Source organism: Bombus terrestris, chromosome 15 (assembly GCF_910591885.1).
Source record: "Bombus terrestris chromosome 15, iyBomTerr1.2, whole genome shotgun sequence".
Taxonomy (NCBI): Eukaryota; Metazoa; Arthropoda; class Insecta; order Hymenoptera; family Apidae; genus Bombus; species Bombus terrestris.
The window spans coordinates 5,105,195-5,122,994 of NC_063283.1; the positions used below are offsets into that span (position 1 = coordinate 5,105,195).

General features: G+C 28.9%; 5 protein-coding genes and 1 long non-coding RNA gene across 13 annotated transcripts in view; 3 read left to right on the forward strand and 3 right to left on the reverse strand.

Annotated features, from left to right (window-relative positions):
* LOC100646805 (transmembrane protein 205) overlaps positions 1 to 5,086 on the forward strand; it is an 18,602-nt gene extending 13,516 nt beyond the window's left edge. The window contains exons 2-4 of the mRNA XM_003401461.4: positions 2,110 to 2,300; positions 2,384 to 2,547; positions 2,946 to 5,086. Coding sequence (XP_003401509.1) covers positions 2,110 to 2,300; positions 2,384 to 2,547; positions 2,946 to 3,233 — 643 coding nt within the window. The 3' untranslated portion in view covers positions 3,234 to 5,086. The remainder of the gene's footprint in view (positions 1 to 2,109; positions 2,301 to 2,383; positions 2,548 to 2,945) is intronic.
* Positions 4,202 to 7,316, reverse strand: LOC100646684 (DDB1- and CUL4-associated factor 7). The gene is made up of 4 exons (XM_012317372.3): positions 7,102 to 7,316; positions 6,594 to 6,868; positions 5,952 to 6,504; positions 4,202 to 5,856 (listed from the first exon to the last, which is right to left on the reverse strand). The coding sequence occupies exons 2-4, from the start codon at positions 6,844 to 6,846 to the stop codon at positions 5,622 to 5,624; spliced, it is 1,041 nt and encodes a 346-aa protein (XP_012172762.1). The 5' UTR covers positions 6,847 to 6,868; positions 7,102 to 7,316; the 3' UTR covers positions 4,202 to 5,621.
* Positions 7,317 to 7,975: 659 nt separating this feature from the next.
* Positions 7,976 to 12,242, forward strand: LOC100646244 (ribonucleoside-diphosphate reductase subunit M2). Of its 4 annotated transcripts, none has more exons than XM_048412910.1 (8): positions 7,976 to 8,423; positions 8,506 to 8,673; positions 9,726 to 9,785; positions 9,865 to 10,053; positions 10,125 to 10,360; positions 10,453 to 10,681; positions 10,877 to 11,095; positions 11,176 to 12,242. In XM_048412910.1, exons 2-8 carry the CDS (start codon positions 8,605 to 8,607, stop codon positions 11,326 to 11,328), a joined length of 1,155 nt encoding a protein of 384 aa, XP_048268867.1. In that variant the 5' UTR covers positions 7,976 to 8,423; positions 8,506 to 8,604; the 3' UTR covers positions 11,329 to 12,242. The 4 variants fall into 4 exon arrangements, with proteins under 4 accessions (XP_048268867.1, XP_003401504.2, XP_003401505.2 ...); XM_003401456.4 differs by having other exon boundaries at positions 7,976 to 8,194; positions 8,397 to 8,673; XM_003401457.4 differs by lacking the exons at positions 7,976 to 8,423; positions 8,506 to 8,673 and adding an exon at positions 8,999 to 9,135.
* LOC125386466 lies at positions 9,102 to 9,492 on the reverse strand. The gene is made up of 2 exons (XR_007226632.1): positions 9,403 to 9,492; positions 9,102 to 9,235 (listed from the first exon to the last, which is right to left on the reverse strand). It is a non-coding gene; the product is annotated as an uncharacterized LOC125386466 (long non-coding RNA).
* On the reverse strand, positions 10,472 to 13,176 carry LOC100646563 (1,2-dihydroxy-3-keto-5-methylthiopentene dioxygenase). Of its 2 annotated transcripts, none has more exons than XM_048412911.1 (4): positions 13,041 to 13,176; positions 12,689 to 12,808; positions 12,411 to 12,603; positions 10,472 to 10,618 (listed from the first exon to the last, which is right to left on the reverse strand). In XM_048412911.1, exons 1-4 carry the CDS (start codon positions 13,161 to 13,163, stop codon positions 10,608 to 10,610), a joined length of 447 nt encoding a protein of 148 aa, XP_048268868.1. In that variant the 5' UTR covers positions 13,164 to 13,176; the 3' UTR covers positions 10,472 to 10,607. The 2 variants fall into 2 exon arrangements, with proteins under 2 accessions (XP_048268868.1, XP_012172758.3); XM_012317368.3 differs by lacking the exon at positions 10,472 to 10,618 and adding an exon at positions 12,149 to 12,355 and having other exon boundaries at positions 12,424 to 12,603.
* Positions 11,176 to 16,560, forward strand: LOC100646441. 4 transcript variants are annotated; one of them, XM_048412893.1, is made up of 2 exons: positions 11,176 to 11,227; positions 13,601 to 16,560. In XM_048412893.1, the coding sequence occupies exon 2, from the start codon at positions 13,690 to 13,692 to the stop codon at positions 16,534 to 16,536; it is 2,847 nt and encodes a 948-aa protein (XP_048268850.1). In that variant the 5' UTR covers positions 11,176 to 11,227; positions 13,601 to 13,689; the 3' UTR covers positions 16,537 to 16,560. The 4 variants fall into 4 exon arrangements, with proteins under 4 accessions (XP_048268850.1, XP_003401506.1, XP_012172760.1 ...); XM_003401458.4 differs by lacking the exon at positions 11,176 to 11,227 and adding an exon at positions 12,808 to 13,096; XM_012317370.3 differs by lacking the exon at positions 11,176 to 11,227 and adding an exon at positions 13,176 to 13,291.
* The last annotated feature ends 1,240 nt before the right edge of the window (positions 16,561 to 17,800 follow it).

A 17,800-nucleotide genomic window follows, 5' to 3' on the forward strand; every position in this document is an offset into this window, starting at 1 on the left:
TATACATCTTTTGTTACGTTATAATTTACAAATAACTTATAACTTATAACTTATTACCTTATAAATTAGCTATTATGAATTATACATTTTTTAAATACTATTTCGACGTGCGTTACGAAAAATAGCACATTTCACTTGTCTTAGAAAGACTTAACAGCCGGCTCCTCCTGGCCAAGAAAAACAACGTTTCGATTTTCGTCGCGAAAAATAGTATGTTTTCGTTCATGGCCACGAATAATAATACGTTACGCTTTTTCGCGACGAAAAGTCGCATATTTCGGTAGCTCGCCAAGAAAGATAGTACGTTCGTAGGTTGCTTACGATTCTATCGGAAGAATAATAATAATTTTAAGTGAAATAAACGAAATAAATAATAATATTTATATCTTCTGCGAAGATATAAATGAAACTTCATCAAGCATAGATTCGTATAAACTAATTTATTTAACTAGCAATATCATTATAACATTGACTATATTTTCTCGGTATAAGAACTTTTCAAAGGTCAATTTCAACCGCTTAAAGGAAATCTGCGTTGCAAAAAGAATTATACAATATATACCTATATATTCTCTACATATCCCAAAGTTCCATAATTTGTTGAATTTGCGGGTTGTGGATCTTCTTGTTGGAATTTCTCCATTATAATCGATTTTTTAATATTTTTTTGGAAGAAAGCAAAATAATATATAAGTCTTAAACTTGATATCTATTTTCTATAGCAATTTAGTATTGAAACAAAAATAACCATATCTTCCTTCTTATAATGAGAGAAGAAACATGACACATTTTTCATATAATATTGACAAAGATATTTATCTATTATTCACCACCAGAAACTAGCATTACAAGAGTACCTTCCTCCTATGCTACATAATTTTCAATATTATTTTCTAAAGGTGTTGGACGAGACCATCAATTTACTCTTAATCTATAATTGTTTCATTCATTTGGCTAAACTCGTTTAAAGTTGATCAACGATATTTTTAAGTTTTATCAACAATGAACGAGCAATAAGCGACAATAAGTTAACAGAAGATTAACGACATCCCTTTGGAATCTGAAATATTCTATTCTTCGGTAAATAAATGAAACATGCTACTTCTCGCTACAGCGTTTGAAATAAACTACTGCTCGTGGCGAAATGTGAATCGCTCGTTATCGCGGTATATCTGAAACGTGCTTGTTATCAGCAGAAACTGTAAAATATGCTTCATCTCACGGTAGATCGAGTTATGCTACTCTTCGTAAAACAAACGAAACACGCTACTTTTTCGTAACGCATGTCGATTTATATTATCAATTTTATTACAATTATTTATTTCTATTTAATTAGTTCGCTTCAATTTGATTATATTTATATAAATTACAAGTACAATAATTTTTGATATTTCTCAAGAGTTAATTTTACAAAGATTTAATATCCCTTAATTACGAATTATATTACGTTACATGACTATTTTACGCTGTCAGTATAAACACAATGTTTGCCATGGAATATAAAATACGAATGTTCCTCTAGTTAAGCAGTTAACTAACAAAGCAGCCGTTGTTCGAGTTCCAATTAGAAATGCTCGGGGCTGTTGTAATTAATGGCTTTCTACGAACGATGGCAATGATGCTAACGATCACCCTTGTATTCTGAAATTATAGGTCTTTAACTCGTGAAATGATGGATCGATCGGGCCGATGCTTCACTTGCCATACAAATCTTCTTATCACCTGAAAAGCGTCGAAACAAATTACACTTTGCCGGAGGACTGCTCATATTGTTTCATATCGACGTCTGAAACAGCAACTTAGAAAAACATATGATAAAATGAAATAATGCAATCGTCAAAATTAAATCATCAACTTTCTACTATCCTTCGATAATTTTGCAAAATTGTTACATGGTATAATGAAGTATAAAAGACAAATTTTCTAAATAAAAATATAGTTTTCGAAAATAATAATATATAATACAATAGCTGGAAATTATCAACCAAGTAAATTGTCTAACTAAATTATCAATTACTGTTACCGTTTTGCTTTTTGTTTTGTCCAGGACTTCCTATATCTATGATTCCAGATTCTAATATTAATATAAGTGAGTAATTTTTGTTACAGAATTCTATTTTACACGACGCAACCGGCTCATGTGATTATGATCGCAGCAGTCCTATGCGTGACATCGGCTCTTGTACCAACTACTGACAGAATACACGTTAGTCATCCTCAATCGAGAATAGCAGCCTTTATTTACCTAGCTTCATTCGTGATGCATCTTGGTGCGCAAATTTGGATGACTTTTGTATCAGGTAATCACCATACATGAGATAGAACTGGAAGAAATAATCATAAAGATGAGGGAATATTAAGAAATTCTTGTTTGGATTCACAGGTCTCACCTTGTACTTCGCATTACCAAGACACACGTTTGGGGAGGTGCAGCGTATCCTGTTTCCAAGATACTTCACCATTAATGCATGCCTTAGTCTCACTACACTTCTTATTTTCGTCAAACATCATCCTATACACACATGGAACACTGAAATTGCCATTCAGGTTTGTAAAACAATTAACTGAAAGTTCAGAACAGTTATTACGCCATATAAAACAGATTAAGAATTGCGTTTCTGGAGAGCTTAAAAATGTGAGTTACATGTAATGTTTCAAAGTACAAGAAGTGTATTTATTTTTAACTCTTGCGTTATACAGAAGAAATAAAGCATTACACGATACAATTGGGTGTTTCCTATTTGTATACTCGCTATTGTATCTCATTAAAATTCTTTTTATTTCATGATATTCACTTTTTCCGACCAAATGCTTTAATATTTTTCCATATCATTAAAAACAATGGAAATATTTTCGATTCTAGTCTTAGGTAATTCATTCTATATGTCCGTATAGAAGAAAGTGATATATTTCATTATATATATATATAAATATATATTTTTCAGGTAGGTGGTATGTCCAGTGCCTTTTTTCTGGAGCTATTGATACGACTCTACTTGACTCCGCCTCTTCTACGGCTAATAGTACAGAAGAATACTCTGGAACGTGCTGCTGGTGTCGGCAACGAGATTGGTGTTCACAATCCTGGTCCTCTGAAACACTGCCCCCACTATTTAAAGATTCATCAAGCCTTTAGACGCGTCCATGTTTATATAGCAATGGGAAACATGTTGACTATGGGATGTACGGTGTTACATCTCCATTATATAGCTAGTAAATTATGCTTTATTTAAAAACACCGTTAGTCCCCTAAGTAATGAGTTTTACTGAATATATCTGTATTCAGGATCTTCTGAAGAGTACTAGTACGCTAGTACATTAGCAAAGAAACGCTAATATGTGCTGCTTTCAACGTCATATAGTGTTTGCTTCTCAATACAGAAGATATTTAATGAAAATATCCAATATGTTCTTTGAAAGAAAAAGAGCAATTCATAAGGCTGATGAATATGCTTGTAAAAGAGCGAATTGAGTATTCTAAAACGCGTTTAGAATTCTCTACATATCCAAAAGGATTGAAAATACTGAACTTGATCTATATCCCTGTAGAACGAGCGTTCAGTAATTTAGGCATTACAGTAAAATGAAAAATGTATACTTTCTAGAATTCTCCAAAAAGAACATGATCTATGTTCATAATTTGATTTGATTATGATCATAATTTACTATTAACGCGATGCATTAATTATAATAAAAATGTAACGATACACGAATGACGATAAACGTAACTCTTTTACGTTTAACCGTCAGATAATTACTGTTTTGTCGTTGATCACCTAATCTCTTATTTGTTCCTCTTTTTCTCCGGAAGAGAAATGCAATGTGCGTGTTTGTGGTTCGTACGTGTGCCTTCGGTTAAAATTCAAGAGAATCACTTGTCTAAGGAATGAATGAATCATGGAATTAGTGAAAAAAACAAAATATACACTTTACAGTGAGATAAAGTACATGTCATTAGCCCTTATTTTTTACTTATATATACATATATATGAAATTTAATGGAATATTCCTAGCGAGAACAAGATAAAATAGGTCTTGCCAAAGTTTAATGTAAATTATTGATAGGGATAATATCTTTAAAATTTATTCGACGTAGCTATATGTATAAATATGCCTTTTAACTATTGACGTTAAATTGAGAAAAAGGAAAGAAACGCAAGATCATTGACTATGTTAAATAAATAGATAGTGAAAGGCTTGCTCTGCATCAGAGTTACTGATATTTATTGAAATAGCGATAGCATTATAATAGTTTAATCCTATATCTGTGTAAAGTTATCGGATATTTAATGGAAAACGAACGGGAGATTATCGTGAAAAATTAATGTATTAATTGACTAATATTTTATCTCGCACACACATTTCATTATTGTAAATAATGCATCTCGCTCATTATGTAGTTGTAAATTATAAAACACTTGAGTACCAATATAAATCGTACTTTTCTAAAAGATAAATTGTACTAATTATGAATCCTATCAGGTTATTCGGAATAGAGATAGTGTGATCCTTAATTAACGCCTCTGTTATTAATTATGTTAGAAACTATCGAATTAAATTAATAACATATAAAAAGACTTATCTTCGATCAGAATTTTGATCGATAATTTCATAAGTAAATATTTTATTACTAATACTAATATCACGAGCGCTACTGCTATAACTTTTTTCATTTTAATAAAAGAACTCGAAAATTTTCTTTCTTTTATTAAAGTACGAATATGCATTGCATTTTATGTTAATAATTTTTGCATACATTTTCCAACAATACATATTATGAATGTAGTGAAAAGGTGTATGAAAAATTGATAGTTATATATCCTAATTATATAATCTTTTTCTACAAAATCAAGTAAATATGTAAGTATAAACATATATACAATTGTATAATGTAATGGATATATTTTATTTTGTTGCATTTCATGTAAAATGATTATTCAAACGTTTCTTGAGTATTCTAGGATTACTGTAAGAAACAGACTGATTCGTTATTCCTGGAACCTCATCATGTACATATCACCACAAAATAAGATACATCGATTAATTCATTATACATTAATATAAATATACACGTGGTTCATCATTATTTATATATCGTACCCAGTTTTATGCTACTACTTAACTTTTACTTATTCAATGAGCTTTTTTAAATTTGTATGATTGTAGTCGGTCGCATGACAATTATTCGAAAAACCTGAGGATCCCAAACCTTAGATAAGTAAAATATCAGTGACACAATGATAAACCATTGCATTAAATTAACATGTATACATACTGGATATTTTCAAACCGCTTAAGCCTTATTTATTCCAATAATTAAAATTGATAGTATTAATGGAATCATTCCAAATTGATTCTTTAAAAAAGTTTAAAATTTATACAGACTTTGATTAAAAGATACACGCTAATCGTTTCAGATATTTCCAATATCTTAAAAAATATCTAGTATTTATACACGTCTATTTTACAGGTACAAAAAGAAGTATAAAAAAATCTTATGGCATAGGCGAAATTCTGTACAAATACTAAGGTCAAACGCATTTAATAAATTTAAGTAGATAATTTGCAAGAAAAATTTTGCTACACGCAGAGTGGCATAAACCTAATAAAAAATACTTTTTTTACACCCTGAGAATTTCCGCCGCTTTGTTATAACAAATTGCAATCCAGTCAGGTTGTGTGGCGCCCCATTGAATTTGATTCACTTCTCCTTCGGCAGCGGTGTAGGCAAGAATCGGATCCTCGATGGCTCGTGGCATTTGTTGTATGTCCCAAATTAATGCCTGATGATCATCTCCCGCCGTACAAATGTGGCAAGACGAATGTGGTGCCCAAGCAATACCATTAACGCTTGCTCTAAAAAGGAATATTAAAATTAAGATTTAATATGAAATGTATAAAACATGAGATCCAAATAAATATAACTAATACAATAAATACATGTTACATACCTATGATTATTAAGTCTCGCAACTGGTGTACATGGCACGCGGACGTCTAAAATAATTACTTCACACGCGTCCATTGCAACTGTTGCAAGATAATTAGGGTCCTGCTTATTCCATGCAAGTCTCAAAAGCGGTGTATGTTGCGGGTCTTCATATATTATCGTTGAATGTTCCAAATGTCGTAAATCAAACATTCTCACAGAACCATCTGCACCAACAGATGCAAACATGTCACGACCACCACCAGCGCGGCTAAATGCTATGTCATATACTTCTTTATCATGAGCAATTAACTGTGTCTTAACGTGGCCAGTGACCATATTAACTCTACCCAAAACTTGACCAGTTTCCAATCCCCAAATAGTACATGTTGTATCTATACTAGAAGTACCAATTAAATTTGGATCTACTTCATTCCAGTCAAAAGATGTAAGAGGGGCACAAAAATCTGAATTTTTATTATTATTTAAAACACATTCTAAACGAGTTTCTGGTTCAGCTGCTCTCCAAACTCTTAGATAGTCTCCAGATGTAGCTAAAAGATCTGGAAACAAACCTATGAACATAATAAAATATGCAAATGAAGATAAAAATAAGAATAATATTAATATGTAATTAAGATTTATTTCAATAATGTAATAATACCTTTACTATCAGGTATCCACATAATTTTTGTAGTTGGATATGGATGATCAAATGTACTTTTGGCACTAAATTCAGAAGTCTCTTCATCCAATGAAACTATTTGTACTTTATTGTTATATTCTTCCACAAAACTACCAAGAGCCAAACGAAATCGCTTATCAGGTCTTACTGACCAATTAATACTGTACAAAGGCCATGGTGCCTCATATTTATAGATTTCTTTTCTTTTTGGCGGTACACTATGTAACGCCATATTTTCCTCCTACGTTTTTCACCTAAAATAATTCATATTAAATGTACATCAAACAATATAAATATATATATATATATATATATAATTTTTAAATTAATATTTTTATGTGAATTGCGATATAATAAAAGGAATGAAATTATTTATATTTTCTAGCAAAACAGTATTTATAATATAATAATAGTGCTTATATGTATTCTATTATGATATAATCTCATAATATATAAACAAACAGATTACTTAGATTACGACACTAACCTCAAAATCTGAAGTGTTCAGAACGCAATCGCTTTTTAATGCAATTTATATGCAAGTTCAGAAAATTTATTCTTTCATAGTAAACATATTTTCACAAAGAATATTTAATGCTAAAAATATTAGCGAAAGGAAGCCGATATTTAAATTACAATATTTCATAAAGATATAGACTTAACCAAATCTTTTATGATAAGATAAAATGGCGCTCTTTTAAATTTGACATTTTATTGTTATCATAATTTAATAATAATTAACAATAGCATTCGATCAATTCCAGTGGCTAAAATATATTTTTCAAAAATATGCGAGGTAATATCAACATAATCTTAAACAAATTTGTAATTGTTATATTAAAATGTATCTTTATTTTTAATTTCCCATTTGCATGAATTTTATAAACTTACGTATTAAAAATTACAAATCCATTCATAGATACAGAATACATTTTTAATATCAATAAATATGTACGTATCTAAATATTGAATAAAATTGTGTTTTATGTTGATATTTTATACTGCTGCGTATGCGTCTTGATCTACTACAGATATAATTGTGAATCTATCTTAATATTTCTAATGTGAAGTTTAAATATTAGATAGTTCCAATATTTTAAAATTTGTGCCCTTTTAATTAAATCTAATATCATACATATTTATCCTATATATACATATATTTATTTGTATTCCATTTATTTCACATTATTTGTCCTATCTACCAGGTAAAGCTACATTTATGTTGGAGCTACGATGAACAAGAAGAGTGGCGATAAGAACGAAATGTAGAAATACATGCAATTATGACGTGTATACATGCATAAAACGCTTCACAAACTGTTTTCATATAATACAATATTATATAACAGTGCTTCGCTCTCATTGTCACTCTTATCATTTATTGCAGGTCCAATGTAAATGGACTCTAATATTCATATAATCTTTTAGTCATTTGTTATTAAGCATGAAGTGGCAAAATAAAATAATTTGGAGTTCGAGACGTATCATTAAGACAAATAAAATAATGATCGAAGATAATAATTAGCTAGGAAACGATGGCCGTATGCTTTGAATCTCTTTGAATGACAGCATAACTTCTGGTATTAGGCCTTTCATTGAAGATTATGCCTTATATTGATAATAATGCTTCTTTCCCATACATATTAAGAAACACGCGGGAAAAGTCAATATCAACATATTATAATTTTCACTCTTATTATCATTGTAGAATGCAGGATAACTATTTTTAAATATTTTCAAACAAATATCATTCATAAATACGTGCTTTTTACGATATTGTAGATGTGAACGCGTTTTTGGCGGCAACAGGTAATTATTCGATTGGTTGCCAGTAATTTGGCGCGAAGCAGAAGGAAATTATGGGTGAAGTATACTTCTGGAATACTTACAGTTTACTCTGAGCATTTGGTTGGTTTTCGTGGAGTGCTGACAAATTTTTGAAACTTGTATTCTTTATTCGCTTTTTCTGTAGGATTCGTTGAATGTTACAATGCCACTTCAAATTTCAACAAAGGAAAATATTCGTAAACATCTTGAAAAGGTTTCTTTGAAAGATAACGTAAGTTTATTTATGTATTTTGTAATTCTAATTTATCCCAAATCTTACATTCTACATTGATTATTGCTTAGTTTTCTTTCTCAGTATAATTATTACTAAAGAATTTTTATCTAAGTTAATTACCAAAATTGTTATCAAGAAGAGGTTTTATTTCCTTTTTTTGGTTCCAGTTTTATTAGTACTTATATTTATTAATTATAATAAAAAATGTAAATTATATTATACTATTTATAAATATTCTACGTATATTGAGAAACTAATTTGGCATAAAAGATAGCTATGTCGATTTGTTAGATATAACTTATTAATTTTATAGTGAATTGTTTTTATAACGAATTTACATTTCGTACAAACGAATTGTACATTTTATTAGATAATGAAAATCAGAACTTACAATGTTAAATTACATGGTATATTAACGTATTAAATTATTTTTGTTAGTTCCACATGTCTAACACAGATGTAAGATATACCTCTACTGTATTTTTCCATAAAAAAATTGTGATTTGTTATATTCAGCTTGTTATAAACAGATAAACATAATTCTGTTAAATATAATCGACTGAAAAAACCAAAAAAATACTGTTAATAATTAAATATTTATATTATAATTTGTGTTATGTTGTATAAAATTTTTCAGATTTATAATAAAGTATAATGTATGAATATTAGTATATTAGTATACATAATAAAAAGGTGGAATGTTGTGATATTTTGTGGATTACTTACTGTTTATAGTATTCTGATTAATATTTTGTTTAGTAAAAAATGAATTCATATATAGGTTATCATAGCTTTTCTTGAATTATGTAAATACTATTAAATGTAATTATGTAGTACAATAATATTTGTCATTTCATGATTTTTTGTGTATTTCTGTTCTTCAAAGTGTTATTGAAGAAATTCTTTATATCTCCTGTAACATATTAAATCTAATAGGTATATGACAAACAAACTATTTTTACTTATAACTCTTATTAATTATTTGATAATGTGACTGTTAATTTAATTAAATATCTTCTGTGTATTAACTTTTATATTTTTGTTTTTAGACTTCTCCAAAGAAATTATGTATTTCTCCAATTATTTCACAAGAGAATGGTATCAAAAATGTAATACATAATTGTTTTGCATTTATATGATTAAGATGATTAATTATAAGATTTTTATAATATTTTGATGTATTTTCAGGGAAGTAAAGCCAAAGATGTAAAAATGACAATTTTAAAAGAAAATGGATTCAATCCAGAATTAGAACCATTACTGAAAGAAAATCCACGTAGATTTGTTGTCTTTCCTATCCAATGGCCTGACATTTGGCAAATGTATAAAAAAGCTGAAGCATCATTTTGGACTGTCGAGGAAGTGGATCTTTCTAAAGTATAATTCTTCAAATAGTTGGACTTAAAAAGCAACATATAAGTTAATAATTATATTATATATCTTCACAGGATATATTTGACTGGAATCATTTAAATAGTGATGAGAAACATTTCATATCTCATGTCTTAGCATTCTTTGCGGCTTCTGATGGAATCGTTAATGAGAACCTCGTCGAACGATTTAGTCAAGAAGTACAAGTAACCGAGGCACGTTGTTTCTATGGTTTTCAAGTCGCCATAGAAAATGTGCACTCAGAAATGTACTCTATGTTGATTGATACATATATCACAGATACCAAAGAGAGGTAAATAATAAAGTATCTCTTTTTCAATTATTGAATGTTATTGTACAACTTTTATTAAAAAACTGCTATTCATTGATATTGTTTGTTCATAGAGACTTTTTGTTCAATGCGATTGAAAATTTACCATGCGTTGCGAAAAAAGCTAATTGGGCGTTAAATTGGATCAATCATGAGAGTGCTACATTTCCTGAACGTGTGGTTGCATTTGCTGCAGTGGAAGGTATTTTCTTTAGCGGTAGTTTTGCTGCTATTTTCTGGCTGAAAAAAAGAGGTTTAATGCCAGGACTTACATTTAGTAATGAGCTTATTTCTAGAGATGAGGTTAGTATACAATTGTTTTAATACATAGTAAAAGAATCAGTGATATGCAGAACTAGAAAGAAGACAAGTGAAAAGAATGCGCGTCCAGTTGATTATATAATTCTATCAGTCTTCTTTCCAACTTTGCATAATATATATGTGGAATAAGTACAAAGGTTCAGTACTGCATAAAATCAACTAGTTTACTTAATTTAGGGATTACATTGTGATTTCGCATGTTTAATGTTCAAACATATTGTACAAAAACCGTCTTGCGATCGGGTCACGTCAATTATTAAAGATGCCGTCAAAATTGAACAAGAATTTTTAACGGACGCTTTACCTGTTCAAATGATAGGAATGAACTGTACACTTATGTGTCAATATATCGAATTTGTTGCTGATAGATTACTTACAGAATTAGGCTGTGAAAAGGTTTGTAAAAGTATTATAATTTTAATGGTAATATTGACCAAATTAATATGTATATTAATTTTAAATATTTTTATTTTCAGATTTATATGTCCGAAAATCCATTTGATTTTATGGAGCACATCTCTTTAGAAGGTAAGACGAACTTTTTCGAAAAGAAAGTAGGAGAGTATCAAAAATGGGGAGTAATGCAAGATAAAGTCGAAAGCAATTTTACAGTTAATGCTGAATTTTAATTTACTAAGTGACAGTAATAGGAAAATTGACTATCTCTTTTTTTTTTCTTTTAAACAATAACGAGTTCGATTTGATTGTTTTTTATTTATGTATGAAGCAAGAATGTTATATATGCTTTACTTATCTACATAGATGGAAAATAATTTTCATTATTTTTTTCTTTTCTCATTGATTAAGACTACATTGTATATTACTAGAACCAAGATTGATAATTGTATTTATTTTTTACTACAATTTTTATATTTTGACAATGATATTTAAAGTCCAATAACAACTGGATCTACTTCATTTATCACATTTCTTATGAAGTTATGATGAAATGTATTATACATTTATTGCGACATTTGCTTTGAGTCTTGTCATATATTATATTCAATCATAGAAATAATTTTGCTTTAAAACGAGTCATATATTGGCAATCAAAAGCTTATTATCTCATAAAACAACATGCAAATGAAATTTGTATAGGAATATAAAAGTTTAAATGGACAACAAGAATATTTAACAATTGAGACAAAACTATTCAGTATTTATATAAGTTTATGTGTATGTATATAATGTAAAAAATATAATAATCTTTATTACAAGCAACAGGAATAGGTAATTATCGTGAATATGAGATTACTATGCAATTATATATATATATGGAAAGTTTATATCTTTAATAACAATTGATAAATTTTATAAAATTTATACATTCATTTTATAAAAATTGGATGTTTTAGTGATACAACAATCTCAGAGAAAAGTATTTTTCATGATAGGTAGGAATGTGAACATGAATTGTATGCTATCTAAATCTATGTAAATTTTACACAATTAGAATTTGTATATATGTCTGTATTATCTATTCCTACAAAAAATGTATTTCCATAAAGTTCATAACGAACATTAAAGTGACTTTATTTGAAAACCATTGTTTAAACGATTTAGGTAATTTTTACGGCATTCCATGCCGTCAGCTGGTCTATTGTATGGCAACCAAACAGGTTCGCCCACGAAATAACGTTTTGCTTTGATGTAATTCTGGAAAACCATAATGATATAATTTTTAATAAAACTTAAAAGTGTACTTACTTACACTTAATGCTTACATTAATATCCAAGGTAAACCTATGATATATTCCACTTGGAATAATTATCAAATCTCCAGCTTTAACTTCAATACGTATCCATTGGTCATTCTTGTCTCTAACATCAAAATATCCTGTTCCATCCAAAACTAATCTTATTTCTTCATCAGTATGGAGATGTTCGGTGAAGAAATTTTTTAACTAAAAATTTAAGAAATAATTTGTATTACTTTATTTTGAAAAATTGTCATGGAAATTTATCGAAAGAAATAAAAATTTTACTTACTTTTTCCTCGTAATTCGGGAGACATTCCTTAGAACATTCTATTTCATCTTCGTATGTATAACCACGTTCTGCTTTCAATACCGTCAACGTATTATCATTTTGATAGTTTTTGTAATCAATCTACATCAACACAAGTTAAATATATAAATAAAATATGAAAGATAGAACATTAATACAACGTAATTTTTTCAATAACGTATGAAGGTCAAATTTGAAGATAATTTCTTTTTTACATAATTTTTATTCAATGCGCACGAGCATAAAACGAAAGTAATACGATTACAAAATCACAATCGTGCGACAGATGTCAATAACGAAAAAATTTTACTGAAGTATACAAATGTGACCTAACCTTAAAATATTCAACACCTGTTTTCTTGAACAAATCCTCAAGAGAAATATATTCAGGTAGTTGTTTATGGTGTTCTAACCGTTGATCGGCATCGCTGTTATCCATGTACCACGCACGAACCATTTTTCTTCTGTGAACAAATCTGATTAACTCAGTTGTAGCTTTTATAACTTGTTATTTGCTAATGTCGTAACCTTAATGATAAAATTATCTATTATAGATGTAATATACATTTTTCACTGGACTTTAAAGTAACGTATAAACTTATCTGAGCAACTGATATTGAAGCATAATTTTAAATTAAAAATTACATGCCTTTATTGTAATTATAATTAAATATAAAGGATGAATATATTGTCTTATTATTCTACAAACTTATGATAATGTTAATATTTTATGTATTTTTTATATATTTTTTATTTTTATGTTATGCAAGTCATTTTTTCTAATGCAGTTTGTATTATTTCATATATCATATTTATTTATGTATATTGAATTCATATTTATTAATGTCATTTTAGTAATTGATATATTTAATAGCAATTGTATTTAATTTTCAGAGGTCTTTATATAAAGATGTACATATGAATCTCCATTGATAAAGGAAAGGCTTTCATGAAACAATACAATTCTAATTAATTATACTAAGATGGAATGGTCAGACAAACTAAATGAATTTTACAAAAAGATTCAAATGTATCTAATGAAAATGAGTCAAGAATGTGGAGAATTGAAATTACTTACTTTGTGCATTACAACTGAGAATAATAATCATATTGAACACATATGTAAATCAATGAACAATATATTTAAAACCTATAATATACCTATAGAGGAAAAGACTTCTATAAATAATGAAAGATGTATACAGTCATATAAATACTTATTATTAAATACTAATTTTGAGAATCAAGAACGTTTGGCAGAGGATCTTGTCAGTGGTCACTTGGTTGATATGTGTCCACCTTTATCTCCATATTTGCTTATACAAATATTATGGAGTCTTGAGTATGAGGAGGTTTTAATCGAATCTCTTTTATATATGCCACTTGATCTATGTACAGAGGTGGTGAAAACAGTTACAAAATGTATAGACAGATTACCCTTTCAAAGATTAGTTAAAGCTATATATCAATTGATACTAATCATATACACTAAATTCTCTCAATTAAAGGAATGTAGTGTACAGTCCAAGAATGTCGAGGAAAGCGTACAAAATTTATTAATGAGTTTTGAAGAATTCTTACCATTGTTAACAAATCCAAAGTTACCTTATTTAATAGAAGCATCAGACTTAAAGAAATGTGAACGACATGGTATCATATTAAAGAAGCTAATTTGTACAATAAGAAAATGTTTGGAAAACAAAAGTAAGAAGATATTGATTTCTAGTGAACTTGAAAAATTGTATAACATTACATTTGGAAGAGAAGCACTTGTAAAGTGTGAAAGTACATTGATAGAAAATACTATATCGACATTAAATCAACAATTGGTGAACTTATTGCTGACTAAAGTCAAAGAAGTTGATTGTAATATTTACTTAAGCTGGGCAGAGTTGGATGATCAAGAGAACAATATGATCTCTTTACAACGTTCCATTGGAATTGAATGTTATTACTTTATAGATTATGTATCAAATAATAAGGAAATATCGGAGAACACACATTTGATAGAATGTTTACAGCAATTATCATGTAAATCAGATCCTAAACAATCGAGCTTTGCTTTAAGTCTATCAGAACTCTGTTGTGCCATACATAGTGGTAAAAAGGAGCTCATGAGAGAATTACTATGTAGGTACAAAGAATGGGACCGCACGGTGCTTGATTTCATTTATGACAATAGATCATTACTAGAAAAAAAAGACTGTTTAACACTGTTAGAATATCTTACTTTTGTTCTTACACAATCAACAGAGGAAGATTTCAAAGAATTCAGTTACACCTTAGTTATAAAAATATTATCGTGTCAAAGTGTAACAGATATTTACGAAATTATAACAATGTATTTAACGAAATATGATGGTAAAAGTTATTTAGAGTGTCCGCACACAGATGAAGCATTTCACGAGTTTATTATGCGAAATACAAATTTACAAACTTCCACAAATTTAAAAACGGTTTTACTGTTTCTTTTAAAAAATCCTAAAATGGTACTAATAGTACTTTTGAAAATTACTATTGGTCATTCTCATTATAGAAATATTATGATTTCTCCTAATGATTTACTTTTACTATCACCATTTATGCAAATAAGAGAAGGCAATAATCAAATATTATTGACAAGTGTGCTAAGAATTATTTGTATAGAAAATACAGAATGGAATGCTAAGAAATTCATGGACCTCGTGAATATCATGTTAGACAATTCTGTAATTAAAGTACATGACTTGATAAATAACGTTTATATACCATATTTAAGGCAAGATACCTTTAATGTATCAAACATAAATTCTGTTCTTACTAGTATTCGCAAACTGCAGGCGAAATGTACCAAAGATACGAATATTAAAGACTTGATAATAGCTCTTTCAAGAAGAATGTCGTTCCTTCGAAAAAATACAAGCATCTCCAAATATGTAAGCAATGAAATATTTATTCAGATAACAAGAATATTGCCATGTTTTTTAGAAAACAAACATTTTCCTGTTTCAATGAAAAAAGACATTATTGATGGGATTGATTCTGTCATCGAACCAATAGACAAGTTACATTTCGCTTCCCTTTGGTATTTTATACAAAAAGGCGTCAGTGTAATTTATATAATCGAAGATTATCAAAGACGTTGTTTTGCTGTATTGAACAGATTAAAGGAAGATCCAAAAACTTCAGAAAAATTGCGACATTATTTGTCTAATTTAAATTTATTACGAGAAGACTTTCTGCGCCATTTGATCATTCGTTCGACCGAAGAAGAATATCAGAGAATATGTTCTGAGCTTACTATAATTTATTGGTTCGTTTTTGGATGGAATGACGTAATCGATGCATACGATCATATTCTACGTGTGACGATAGAGGCGTGTTGTTTATCTCTAGAATATCCATCTATCGGTGGATACGATTTATTCACATTTTTACTTAGATCTTTCACGCGTTTCTGTAGAACTTTTGTATCGCTTGAAGGAATAGAAAATTATGAGCAAATATACCAAACGTTAATTAAAAATATCAAGCAACTCGATGGAAGCATAAGACATAGTCCTTATGCGGATCTATTCACTACCTGTATTACACATTTAAATGATCAGACAGAAAATTATTCTGCAAATTTTCTGCAAGATGTTTTAAACACTTTTCATCATTTCAGAGATCAGTGCTTTGAATATAATAAGTACAATGAATATAGTGAAGCAATATATAAAATACCTCATTCTCTAAAAGTTTCAAATTGTTATGTAACTTACGAAATAATTTCTGCTTGTATGAAAGTACCTGCAACAGAAGCTTATGAATGTATTAGGAGAATGAACGATCTATTTGTCCCGAAATAAATAAAAGTGGGAATGGATTATGAATATTGATTATTTGTTGAATTTAAACTATTTATATTTTAAGTTTACATTTATGTAATCTATTTCATTTTTTTTATTATTAAAAGATTTAAGTTGGCCTTTATCGATACCATCCTGAAACTTCACAAAATGCTAAAGCAGAAATTTAATATACTTCATGATATGCCACAATAGTTGCATTAGGTAAAATATATTGTATTTGTAATATTAAGATTAATACACAGGCTGTGGCAATAACTCTGATCATCCTGAGTATTTCCGTTATTTTTAGAGATATGGAAAATTTTTGATTACAAAAGTTGTATGGTGTGAAGGGAGCCATAATATAGCAGTAATAATCTTTTTGTAAGTGAAGCGTTTTCAAAGATTTCAAGGTCACGTCTGTTCTTTTAAATTACTTTTTTATGCTTGGTAAAATATAGTATGTTTAGACGATCTCAACAACCCTTAATACAAAGTCGTTTAACAATAAATAAAAGACACAAATCAAAACAGCAACAAATATTACGTCATGATGAAGTGGTGAAAATTTTGAAATCATCAAATTGCCGAAGCCTGTTCATTTATCATTTCCAAATTGATTGAGCCTTTATTTCATGCCTAATAGCATCGTTAGCTTTTTTGGTACACAGTATTTTTTAATATTTCCCACAGAAATCAAATGATGTTTTTAATCATTAATAAATATCAGGAGGATAGGCTAGCCACGAAACTGACCCATCACATCCTATGCATCGATTGAGTAAGATTCTATCAAGTAGTTTTTACCGTGCATAATGCGTGAGACAGTGGTGTTATTGGTTACAAATGTAAATATGTCCAACGACTAATACAGGGAGAATATTACAAGATATGAAACGAAGACTCATTGCAGTATGTGCTACAATCAATCCGGAAGTGATAACAAGTACATGGGCTTTGACAATTCGAGGATTTCAAAGTTGCATCGATGTAAATGGGCACCATTTCGAACATTTATTATGATGTAAGGCTTGTTGCTTACTGTTTTATTTCTTGTTGAATGACATTGAATTAGGTGTCGTTGAAATCATTCTCTACTCTACCAGTCATACCAAAGTATGGCACAGAATTTTAAAAAACGGCGGTAAACTTGAGATATTTTTAAGTGATCAGAGTTATTGCTGTACCCTATATTTTTAAATATATATATAAATATATATACTTACCACTAATTTATTACACAATTTGTTTTCTTCTTTTTTGAGCCTACAGATTTTAGTTT

What these genes read in the sequence shown, in the direction of transcription:
- LOC100646244 (XM_048412910.1), top strand. Translation starts at nt 8,605, where the DNA reads ATGCCACTTCAAATTTCAACAAAGGAAAATATTCGTAAACATCTTGAA. An exon ending in AGGAAGTGGATCTTTCTAAA is followed by an intron (nt 10,054 to 10,124) that starts GTATAATTCTTC and finishes ATATCTTCACAG; the next exon opens with GATATATTTGACTGGAATCA. An exon ending in AGCTTATTTCTAGAGATGAG is followed by an intron (nt 10,682 to 10,876) that starts GTTAGTATACAA and finishes TACTTAATTTAG; the next exon opens with GGATTACATTGTGATTTCGC.
- LOC100646563 (XM_012317368.3), bottom strand. Translation starts at nt 13,163, where the DNA reads ATGGTTCGTGCGTGGTACATGGATAACAGCGATGCCGATCAACGGTTA. An exon ending in CAGGTGTTGAATATTTTAAG is followed by an intron (nt 12,809 to 13,040) that starts GTTAGGTCACAT and finishes GTGTTGATGTAG; the next exon opens with ATTGATTACAAAAACTATCA. An exon ending in GGTTTACCTTGGATATTAAT is followed by an intron (nt 12,356 to 12,423) that starts GTAAGCATTAAG and finishes ATGGTTTTCCAG; the next exon opens with AATTACATCAAAGCAAAACG.
- LOC100646684 (XM_012317372.3), bottom strand. Translation starts at nt 6,846, where the DNA reads ATGGCGTTACATAGTGTACCGCCAAAAAGAAAAGAAATCTATAAATAT. An exon ending in GTGGATACCTGATAGTAAAG is followed by an intron (nt 6,505 to 6,593) that starts GTATTATTACAT and finishes TTATGTTCATAG; the next exon opens with GTTTGTTTCCAGATCTTTTA. An exon ending in GCGAGACTTAATAATCATAG is followed by an intron (nt 5,857 to 5,951) that starts GTATGTAACATG and finishes ATTCCTTTTTAG; the next exon opens with AGCAAGCGTTAATGGTATTG.
- LOC100646441 (XM_048412893.1), top strand. Translation starts at nt 13,690, where the DNA reads ATGGAATGGTCAGACAAACTAAATGAATTTTACAAAAAGATTCAAATG.